The sequence below is a fragment of the Calypte anna genome, chromosome 10, assembly GCF_003957555.1.
Source record: "Calypte anna isolate BGI_N300 chromosome 10, bCalAnn1_v1.p, whole genome shotgun sequence".
NCBI lineage: Eukaryota > Metazoa > Chordata > Aves > Apodiformes > Trochilidae > Calypte > Calypte anna.
Genome location: NC_044256.1, coordinates 2740301 through 2751358, shown reverse-complemented (window position 1 = coordinate 2751358; position 11058 = coordinate 2740301). Strand labels below are relative to the sequence as shown.

At 57.9% G+C, this 11058-nt stretch overlaps 1 protein-coding gene and 2 long non-coding RNA genes across 3 annotated transcripts; all 3 read right to left on the bottom strand.

Moving 5' to 3' along the window:
* Nucleotides 1-10: 10 nt before the first annotated feature.
* LOC115598865 lies at nt 11-1318 on the bottom strand. The gene is made up of 3 exons (XR_003987982.1): nt 1258-1318; nt 684-780; nt 11-72 (listed from the first exon to the last, which is right to left on the bottom strand). It is a non-coding gene; the product is annotated as an uncharacterized LOC115598865 (long non-coding RNA).
* Nucleotides 1319-3136: 1818 nt separating this feature from the next.
* Nucleotides 3137-6678, bottom strand: LOC115598873 (maestro heat-like repeat-containing protein family member 7). Its single transcript, XM_030457283.1, has 10 exons — nt 6533-6678; nt 6304-6441; nt 5882-5996; nt 5434-5568; nt 4961-5143; nt 4579-4734; nt 4176-4277; nt 3895-3997; nt 3522-3584; nt 3137-3270 (listed from the first exon to the last, which is right to left on the bottom strand). Exons 1-10 carry the CDS (start codon nt 6613-6615, stop codon nt 3137-3139), a joined length of 1212 nt encoding a protein of 403 aa, XP_030313143.1. The 5' UTR covers nt 6616-6678.
* A 2223-nt stretch (nt 6679-8901) lies between these two features.
* Nucleotides 8902-10958, bottom strand: LOC115598866. Its single transcript, XR_003987983.1, has 3 exons — nt 10866-10958; nt 9988-10092; nt 8902-8943 (listed from the first exon to the last, which is right to left on the bottom strand). It is a non-coding gene; the product is annotated as an uncharacterized LOC115598866 (long non-coding RNA).
* Nucleotides 10959-11058: the final 100 nt, after the last annotated feature.

Sequence of the window (11058 nt, the reverse complement as noted above, 5' to 3'; positions counted from 1 at the left end):
TCTGCTTGCTCTTGCTTCCTGCTTCCTTCAACACACCATGGATGCTTCCTCTTTCTTCTCCAGCACCTCCTGCTGCAAGGGGACACAGTCAGCACCAACAACACCGGCCTGACAGAGAGGCACCAGAACAGTCCCCACATGGAAGCCGGGAAAGTTCCAGAAGCTTGGGGGCGGAGCGTCGTGGCTGAAGAGTTCGGGGTGTGGGAAACCGCAAGAGGCGGAGTTTATGTTTAACACTTAACCAATAGTGAGTCAAGCTTTTGCAACCGTTGACCAATGATATTCTGACAAGTAGGCATAATTCGGTATAAATACGTTTCATGTTCTAATAAAGTTGGACTTGACTGATCATATTGGTCGTGTGTCAGCCCCTTCTTGCGACACCCTCCAAATCACTCCTCCAGGCACCTGCCCAGGCACAGCGGGAAATAAACACTGCCTTCCTCTCACAATAATAACTCCTCCATTTCTACCCTCCAAACACAGAGACAGTGTTTCTTGCCCTCCTTACAGGTTTGCCCCTCTTCTCTGGGCAGCTTCACCAGAGGAAAAACAGCCAGAGGCCCAAGACCCCAGTCCTGCTTACAGGGAGCTCACCCAGCACAAAGCTGGCCAGGGCAGCAAAGATGCTGGCAATGCTCTGGTGGGACAGTCAGCTCCCTTTGCCCATGGGGCCTCCTTACCTCCACTTCACTCATCCAGGCTTCCTCTGCTCACTCTTGGTTTATGCTTTTTTCCACACACCATGGAGGCCTCCACTTTCTTCTCCTGCACCTCCTGCTGCAAAGGCAAGAGGACACAATCAGCACCCACAAGTCCCCACTCCCCCACCAGGATGCTCTCCCACACTGAAGCTCGCCACACCAACCCTCTAGTCCCCTTCAAGCCGACATCCCAACAACCCCCAAAAAACCCCACACTGCTGCCCTCGAGCAGGAGAGGAACCTCAGAGCTGCCCCCACCCTGTCCCTGGGGCTGCATGGAGGCCAGGGGGACCCTCAACACCCTCAACACTCCAAAGGGCTCCGGCCAGAGCAGGGGGATGGGGAAAGGGACCTCCCCTGACTACAGGGGGGCAGCTGCCAGCTCCATTTCTCCCTCCATGGAGCAGACAGGGGCTCTCACCCACCTTACAGGGTTGGTGCTCTCACCGGCCAACACAGCAACAGCCCAAAGACCCCAGCACACCAAAGGTGCTGCCAACACTCTCCCACCACTACCCCCGAACAAACCAACCCCCGGAACAGCTTTTCTCACCCACTCGGTGCCCGCTGCTCCCTGCACGGACGAGGGCGAAGCGGCCGCTGCTGCTCGGGGCTCCCGGACGCTCCTGGCGGGGCTGGGCCCTCCATTGTCACCCGGGCAGCGTTTGACCCCTCTGCAGTTCCAGTCTTGCCCAGGGCAGAGATCAACCATCGCTTGCGGGGGGTCGAGGCAAGGGTCGACCCCGCCTGCCCCCGAAGAACCGCAGATCCCTCACTGCGCAGCGCTGCGCACCCATCGCACTCCTGCCCTTTGCCCTGACGGGTCCCACTCTTTACTTCATCCTCTCCGCAGGGTCCGGCTCTTCAGTTTTCCTCAGGAGACCAAAAACGACCCTCTGAACAAGCCGCGGCAGCCAGGAAGATGCCACAAGCCCCACACAGAGGAGCTGCTGTTTGCTAAGAGGAACGGGAACCCGGGAGGGGCTGTGCTCACGGCAGCTTTTGTGCCCCCCGCCCCAGGAGTTTCCCATCCCCACCCCCAGGACACGGCCCCTGCCCAGCTGCAGGGCATCAGCCCGAGTGCCCGGCCCGGCTGCTCATGGCCGGGGCTGCTGCGGGGCTCTGACACGGAGGGGACTCAGCCAGGACACTGCGTGCTCAGGGGCTGCACAGAGACGAGCTGGGCAGCAACACTGCCTCTTCTTCCTCTGCAGGGCACAACCCAGAACTGCACCCAAAGCTGGAGCTGCACAGCACTGCTCAGAGTCAGACTACGGGAGAATCATCAAACCAGAGACAGGTTTGCTTTTTCCCCAGAGGTCTCGAAGGGGAGCTGCCACTGGACAATCTGACTGTGACACGGCAGGGATACAGAGTGTTCTGCATTTACAGTCACCGGAGAGGTGAGAAAACGGAGCCTGAAAAACTCCTAGGATTCTGTGACGTGTGTAGGCCAGGATCACCCATCGGTCCCAGGATCAGAGCCCAGGTCCCATACAACAGATTTCAACACATGCTGTGCTTTCCAAAGGCCACATTTTATTTGGGGACCTCTTTGACCTATTGGAAGCTATGCCAGAGGCCAGGAGGCTGCACATCCCGCTGCTTTGAGGAGACAAGGAAAGCAGCTCTGGCTCAGCTGTGCCCTGCCCAGCTGTCCCAAGCCGCCTGGGCCCACACGGTGACACGAACCCTGCCCGGCAAGGCTGGAACCTCCTGTAGCCTCTGGGGGGCAGCTCCCGATGAATCCAAACAGCCTCCGAGAGGGGATCTGCTTTGGGCGTGTGCTCAGCCGCATGACTCGAGCTGCTCCAGGTCTCTGGGGGAGAGGCCACAAACTCTGCAGACACCCTGGTGACCTCCTGGAAGTGACAGAAGAGGAATGCAGCAGCTGCTTCTTGCTCTCTTGGGAGAGTTGGAATCAGCTGGGTGTCTCCGGCTGCTGATGCAATTCCTCACCTGTAGGTGGGCTGAAAGAACTCAGCACCAGCTGCTGATGCCCATGACACTGAGCAGGACTGCTGTGAGGAGCAAGTGTTCATCCTCATCCTCAGCTGTGACCAGGGCTGTCCCCGTGCAGGTGTGATTGGTGATGAGGCTGATCATTCCAGGCCCTGTACCTCCTTGCAGCACCAGCCTAAAGAAGGGTAACCTGGCTGTCCAGCAAGCTGGGGCCAGGGCACTCACAGGGCTAAGCTGATGTGCAGGTAGCAGGAGAGGCCAGGACAAATGCTGTGTGCTCTGCAGGCTTGGGGATCATCATTCCACCAGGACCTTCACCCCAGCAGAGCCGCTTCCTCTGCCTGGGATGACATTAGGGAGCTTTAAGTGGGAGAGCCAGGGGACAGGAGTGTTCTTGGGGCCATGATGGGGCAGTGGTGAAAGTACCGTCAGGAAGATGGAGGCAGCAAGATTGTCCTTGACCCATCTCATCAGCGCCAGAACCACAGGCCTGGGAAGGACCATCTTGATCTCTCCAGCTCCCTCCCAGCCTGCAGGATGTTCAAGGTCTGACCTGCTAGGGACCTGACTGAGGCAGCAGGGTCATCATCACAGCGCTTGAGAGCTGCAGCAGAAAGAAAGAAAGAAAAAAAAAAAAGAAAAGAAAAAAGAAAGAAGGTGAGCAGTGGTGAAACCCTGCTGTCTGCACAGACCCTTCTATGCAAGCCCCATCGCTCTCTTTCCCTGACTGGGAGGAGCAGGGATGGGACAGTCACAGCTTCTCCCTCCTTTCCCTGCAGCAGCAGAGCCAGGAATGCCAGCACCCTGCCCAGGCTCTCTCCCCTGCCCCACCAGCACCCCTCTGACCCTACTCACCATCCCACACAACCTCCATCGTCCGTTTGGATCCGTTCCTCCCCAGGCGCTGCGCAGCAGTCCCTGTGCACAGAGCTCCCGTCAGACCTCCCCCTCCCCAGCACTGCGGCAGCACAGCCCCCGGCCCGGCCAGCTCGGCCGCACGCCCTCCTGCCCAGCACTCCGCACGGATGGCCCCGGGCAAGTCCCCGAGGGCGCTGCTGACACTGAGCCAGGCAGACACCAAGGCCACCAAGGCCTGGGCAGAGCAGAGGGGGCAGCAGGAGGCCAGGGCCCTGCCCGAGACAGCCACAGGGCTGCTCCTGCCTGCCAGGGCAGCGCCAGGGGCTGGGGCCGGGCTGCCAGAAGAGGGTCCCCGGGGGCTATGGCTCACCCATGAACCTGATGGCCTCCAGTCTCACGCTGGTCTGAGAGTCCCGCAGGTAGGGCAGGCTGAAGCACACGTAATCTTCCACCCTTCTCCTGTCCTGCTTCAGCTGGAGAGTGCCCAAGGTCATGTCATGGGGCTGGCACAGACCCTTCCCCGCCCCACAACGTGTGCAAGAGCAGCCCCTCTGCCCATCCCACCCCTTCGCCCCCAGGCACAGCCACACCCTGGGCACATGGAGCATCCCTTGTCCAGTCCAGGCCCTGGCACCTGGGGGTTGTCCTCACCAAAGTCTCTCCAATCAGCCAGGTCTTCTGCTTCTTAATAACCCTCTTCAGCTTCCTCCAGCCCAGGAACTTGGCACAGATGAGGAGGCCTTTGCCAGAGGCCTGCAAAACAGCAGCAGGTGGGAGCTGGCACCACAGCTCAGAGAAGGAGACCTGTTGTCCCCCTCCTCTTGGCAAGGCTGCCAGCTGTCCCCAGCTACTTATGGGAAGAGGCAGCTGGGGACAGAGCCTGAATGCCCGGGCTTCAATGCCTGAGGCAGGGACACGGGGCAGCCAGCACCTCAGCTATGGCACTCTCACAGCCAGCACAAGAGAAACGGGCAACAGCTGAGGAGCTGCTGCTGCCAGGGCTGGGGCAGAGGGAAGGAAGGGCAAAGCAGGTGCTCAGCTTTCAGCTCTCTACCTCAGCCACACTCCTGCTCTCAGCGTTCACGTGCAGGAAGAGCGAGAGCACGACCCTGCGTGTTGCCTCCTTCATCTCTGCCTTGTCTCTGCTCACCACAGCCTTCATGGTGTCTTCAAAGAGGATGAGGGAGAGCTCTTGAACCTGGCTGGACTCCTGGTGGGAAGGAAGGAAGAGAGCATGACTGCAGCAAAGTGTAACTCTAGAGGCTGAGGCCAAGGAGAAGCCACACTGGGTACAGAGCCCAGCAGCCCTCCCAGCAGAGCCCAGGGGCGTGAGGAGGGCAGCAGCCCTGCCCAAGTGCTGCCGGCGGGGCTGGGCTGGAGGGCAGCTGTCCTTGACCCATGCCCCTCGACGGGGTCAGGTCCCACATCAGCCTTACATCACCAAAGAGGGCTGCGAGCTTCTCCACCAGCAGCAGAGCGACAGGGCTGGCCTCTTTCCTCTTCAGCTGGCCCATCATGGTCCCGAAGAAGAGCAAGGCCTCCATCCTGATGTCTCTGGATGGATCCTTTAGGCACGCCAGGATGCTCTCCAGCAGAGAGCTGCCCCGCATTTCTCTTGCCTGGAGGAAACAGAGAATTGCTGTGAGGGTGGAGCAGTGGAGGAGCAGCCTGGCACAAACGCCCTGCGTGCTGAGCACCTGCCTCCCACCCGGCTTCCCGGCAGGCGCTGCGTGTGCCAATGGGGATGAAGGAGAGAGCAAGGAGAGCAAAGGCTCTGTGGCCCCTGCTCAGCCACCCCTCTCTCTGCTGACAGCCACCTCCTTCCTCGCAGCCAGGCCCAAGCCAGCGCGTTACCCCTGCCCCAGCCCCAGGCTGCCAAGGCGGCTCCGCCTGACTACGCCTCGCTCACCATCTGTGGATCTCCTGCGACTGCCACCAAGCCCTGGAGTGCCCTCAGACGGACTGTCTGTGTGCCATGGCTCAGGTAGGAGTGGAGGAGGCGCAGGTCACTCCAGTCCTTTCCAAGGCCCTGGCAGCCCAGCAGCTGAAAGAACAACAGCGAGGAGAGACGGGCAGAGCTGCGGGACCTTGGCACTCTGCAGCTCCTGGCTACCCCTGCCAGGTCGGGGCCTGGGGGCTGACACAGCCCCTCCGGGGGGCAGCCCTGCCTGTGGACATGTGGGGGTGCTGAGCACTGCCCCAGCAGGAAGGGCTGGATGGAGGCCCCAGGGACTGACTGGCAGCAGAGCCCTCTGTCCCAGCTCCAGGGACTGTCATCCCACCCGGCAGCAGCCGCCTGTGCCAGAGGGACGGCTTCAGGAGCATCTGGCAGAGGCACTGCTTCCCACCAGGCTTACCTCAGTATAAAAAGTCAAGGCAAAGTTGGTCTGCCATTCCCTCCTGTGAGTAAGAATCAACTTCATGTGCTGGAACATGAAGGCTTGCTGCTCAGCTGGGCTCTTCCTCAGCTCTCTGGGCAGGACAGGGCAAGAAAAGCAGTGCTGGCAGTGAGCAGGGCAGGCAAAGCCTTGCTGGGATTGCCCTGCCCAGCCCAGCCAGGCCAGCCCAGGCCAGGACACGCCTTTGCCCCCAGCCACAGCCTCCACACCACTTGCTGCTGACTGCGCCCTGCTCTCTCCCCAGGCAAGGAGCACCCCTTGCCACTCGGATCGCTCCCTGGCCAGCGCTGAGGCTGCAGCCCGGGGCCTGGGTGCCTGGGGACTTCTCTGCCCCCGGGGATGGGGCTGCCGAGACACTGCTGCCTACAAAGGGCTCTCACCTGGCCAGCAGACTGATTCCTCTCTCGAGGGTGTCTGCTTGCAGCATCATGTCCCAGCCGCCCTCCTCCTGGATGTTCTGGACGTGGCCTTGACAGCCAGCAGCGTGCAGCAGAACTTTAATGCCCTCCACTGCCAGCCTGTGTGCAGAGCAAGGTCCGGTTACAGACAGAGCAGGGGCCCAGGCCGAGGGCCCAGGGGAAGGAATGGCAGGGGAAGGGGATGGCGCATCCGAAAGGGACGGGTTGATCAGCCCCAGGCTGCTCCCGCCCCAGGATCACTGCAGCCAGGGAAAGTTTGTAGGTCAAGCTCATGAGGAGCCTGGGGAAGAGCGCTTCCAGGATCCTCTGGCCGCGGGGCCGCTGGCTGAGCCTGTACAGGACCTGACTTGCCTGCAGAAAGACACAGGGACAGCTCTCAGGGCAAGGAAGCTGCTGGGGCACTGCCAAAGCCCCTGGGCTGCACGTGGAGCCATCAACTGCCTTGAAGTCGTGAGCAAGAGCTGCTCTGGTCACTCACAGATGGGATAGCACAGATTGGTCTCCAGCCCTGGATCACGCTGAGCAGCCTGTCAAGAACTGTCTCTGAAGTGCTGGGCAGGGACAGCAGCATCTCCCACATGGCCAGTGCAGCGCTGCAAGCCAGAACACTCTGTTAGCAGGGCTGCCTTGGCCACTGTGCTGTGCCTGGGCTATGGAGCAAGTCCCCAGGGCTCTTGGGGCTCATACTTGTCACAGGAGGGACTGATCCTCAAGAGGGTCTGAACTGTTTCCTCAGGGCAGCACTCGCTGAGCAGACCAAGCACGGATCTCAGGAGGAACTGCCCTGGTTCCGTGCACACTTCCTCCACTTCTCTGTGGATGCACCTCAAGATTTTTTCTGTCTGCAGGGAACAGAGGGGAGGATGGTGCTGCCACTGGGCTGCAACCATCCCCTCAGATGCCACACACAGGGAGGGGTCCTTCCCAGCAGCCTCAGGGAAGAATCTCCACACCCATCTGCCATGGCCAGGAGGTGGCCAGAGCCCCTTCCCACTGCAGCCTCTGCTCCTTTCTATGCCTCTGTACCCGTCAGGGTGCAGAGGGCTTTGGGGGAGAAACCTCCCTGGGGGGTTTGCACAGGGGAAACTGTGACCTGCTCTGAAAATGCCAGACCTGCGAGACATCCTGCAGACTCCTGAGGGTGGAGGGGCAAAGGTTGACTACCAGATCTCTCAGACAGTCTTTGTCCCGCTCCTGCAACAAGAGAAGGTTATGGGGCTCTTTTTTTTTTTTTTATTTTTTCCCCAGCTTTGCCCAGAGGGCAGCTGTCTGGGAAGGCATCTTTGAGCGTGGGGGCAGCTGGAGCAGGCACAAGGCAGGTGAGAGTCTCTGTAGGTACCTCTCCTAGCTCTTCCTGAGCATCCCCACTCATCTCCTGGCCCTCTTCCGCTGAAGACCAAAGGAAGGTGGCATCAGGATTGGGATCTAAGAAAGCAAGGGAGGAGAGTGAGCTGAAGGTGCTGGCAGGAGTAACTGAAGGGCCCTACCCGGCACCCAGCCCCGTGCCAGCTCCCAAGGAGAGAGCCAGCCCTCGGCGGGGGACCCAAAGAGGGGACTGGCACGGAAGAGGCCGGGGATGTGCCCAGCAGCCACTGCCACGCAGGAGCACAGCAAAGCAGCCAAACGCCCCTCACTCACCCTTCTCCATCAGCTGGACCACCTTGTCTGGGACGGGGAGACTGATCTCCTCTGCCTCATCCTCGACCCAGACAGACCTCCTCCTAGCAGACAGCAGCTGCTCTGTGTGGGGCTGGGGGAGCAGGGCGTCTGCGTGTCCCTAGCAGCCTTTTGGGAGGACATTTTTGTTGGGAAACTGTCTGGAAGAAAACAGATGTGAGCAATCCTGACTATTGAGGTTTAGCTAGAGTAAGCTAAGGGCCTGGAGACCTAGTTCCAAGGCTACTGAAAGATGAGCTATTGGAAAAAGATAAGGAAGCTGGCAGTAGAAAAGAATAGCAGAGTAATGATTAGCCAGCAGACATTCTGCGAGAACAGAATTTGTGGCCAAGATACAGCCACCTGCAAGATATCATTACAGAAACAAGGGCTCTATATAAAGCGAGCATGAACTGTTAGTAGACGACTTCACTTGAACCATATTGGTGACTACGTGTTGTCCTTAAGCCTCCACGGATTTTTTTTCTACACATTTTTTTGTGCCTGTGAGGGGAAAAGGGGAGGCAGGACCCCGCTGGGAAGGGTCAGCATGGCTGTATGTGGTTGGCAGCTCACGGTGAAAATTTCACCTGGCTTGTAGCTGGGCAGGCGTCGACCACTGCTTTTGGAGGGTTGAGGCGATGGTCGACCCCTGCCGAGGTTAGGAATGAGGCTCTGACTCTGTCACCTCTGGCTGGGGGGAGCAGCAGAGGGTCCAGCCCCCCTGGGAGCCCGGAGCAGCAGCGACCACTTTGCCCTTGTCTGTGCAGGGAGCAGCAGGCAGGGAGCGGGTGAGAAAAGCCGTTCTGGGAGTTGTTTTGGGGAGCAGGGGGAGGTCAGAGATAGGGCCGAGAGGAGAGGTGGCTGTAGGGAGGTTCGATGAAGAACTCGCTGAGGGGCCTGGCAGCTCTGTCGAAGCTGCCTGCATTCTCCTGGCTTAAGAGCCTGTGGTGGAGAAAAAAAGGAGCATCCGTGAGCTGGTACTGCTAGGTACAACAGTGACCCCCCTGAAAGCAGATTCTGTCATGGCATTTCTCTTTTCATCCAGCATCTAAGAGCACCTGGGCATTGTAAAAGTTGGCTCCAAATTCCTACACAAACAGGCCTGGATCCCAAATACAGAGAGTGAACACTGAAAAAAACTGCTGGCCCTCACCCTCCCATGGAACTCTACACACAGCACCAACAACAATCAGGCTACGGGTTTGCTTTCATACCAAAAATCTCAAATATTCGACTCTTTGGCCACTCTCTCACTACTCAATACAGCTCCAAAATTCCACACAAATATGTCTGGCAAAAAAATGAAATGCAAGGAGTGACCACTGAAAACTCTTGATGGCTCTACCCCTCACATGGAACCATAGCCAAAGCATCAGCAACCACCAGGCTAGGGGGTTGATTCAGTACCAATAACCTTGAACATACAACCCTAAGGCCACTCTCTCACTGCTGCTCAACACAGCTCCAAAATTCCACACGGATCCAAAATCCACACGAATGAACCCAGCTCAAAAAAGCAAAGAGTGACCCCTGAAAACGTTTGCTGGCCCTAACCTTCACATAGAACCCTGCCCACAGCACCAGTAACAATTGAGCTACAAACAAAAGGCTTTGCTTTAACACCAAAAGACTCAAATATTTGACCCTTTGACCACTCTCTCACTCTCACTCAATACAGTACAAAAATTCCACACCAATGGGTCTGCCTCAAAACCACAAAAAGTGAGTTCTGAAAAGTTCTGCTGGCCCCAGCCCTCACAGGGACACCTACCCACAGCACCACAAACAAGCAGGCTACAGCTTTGCTTTATTACCAAAAACCTCGAAGATTTGACCCCTCAGCAGCTCTCCCACTGTTGCTCACTACAGCTCCAAAAGTCCACACCAATGGGCCTGGCAAAAATACACAAGCAGTGACCACTGAAATCTTTTGATGGCCCACAGCCCCGGCTACCAGGAATTACGGTTTACCAGAGAGCCTCTTACCTCCACTTCAGTCATCCAGGCTTCCTCACATCCTCTGCTTGCTCTTGCTTCCTGCTTCCTTCAACACACCATGGATGCTTCCTCTTTCTTCTCCAGCACCTCCTGCTGCAAGGGGACACAGTCAGCACCAACAACACCGGCCTGACAGAGAGGCACCAGGACAGTCCCCACATGGAAGCTCTCCACACCCAGCCCCTCACAGGACAAAATCACAACCACAAAAAAACCCCACCTCACAGAACAGCTCTTCCCTCCTGTAGAGGATTGCATTTGGCCTGCACAAGGCCTTACAGGCCCTGCTCATCATTGAGCCAGGGTTACAGTTAAACTCATGCTGCCGGGAAAGTTCCAGAAGCTTGGGGGCGGAGCGTCGTGGCTGAAGAGTTCGGGGTGTGGGAAACCGCAAGAGGCGGAGTTTATGTTTAACACTTAACCAATAGTGAGTCAAGCTTTTGCAACCGTTGACCAATGATATTCTGACAAGTAGGCATAATTCGGTATAAATACGTTTGATGTTCTAATAAAGTTGGACTTGACTGATCATATTGGTCGTGTGTCAGCCCCTTCTTGCGACACCCTCCAAATCACTCCTCCAGGCACCTGCCCAGGCACAGCGGGAAATAAACACTGCCTTCCTCTCACAATAATAACAACTCCTCCATTTCTATCCTCCAAACACAGAGACAGTGTTTCTTGCCCTCCTTACAGGTTTGCCCCTCTTCTCTGGGCAGCTTCACCAGAGGAAAAACAGCCAGAGGCCCAAGACCCCAGTCCTGCTTACAGGGAGCTCACCCAGCACAAAGCTGGCCAGGGCAGCAAAGATGCTGGCAATGCTCTGGTGGGACAGTCAGCTCCCTTTGCCCATGGGGCCTCCTTACCTCCACTTCACTCATCCAGGCTTCCTCTGCTCACTCTTGGTTTATGCTTTTTTCCACACACCATGGAGGCCTCCACTTTCTTCTCCTGCACCTCCTGCTGCAAAGGCAAGAGGACACAATCAGCACCCACAAGTCCCCACTCCCCCACCAGGATGCTCTCCCACACTGAAGCTTGCCACACCAACCCTCTAGT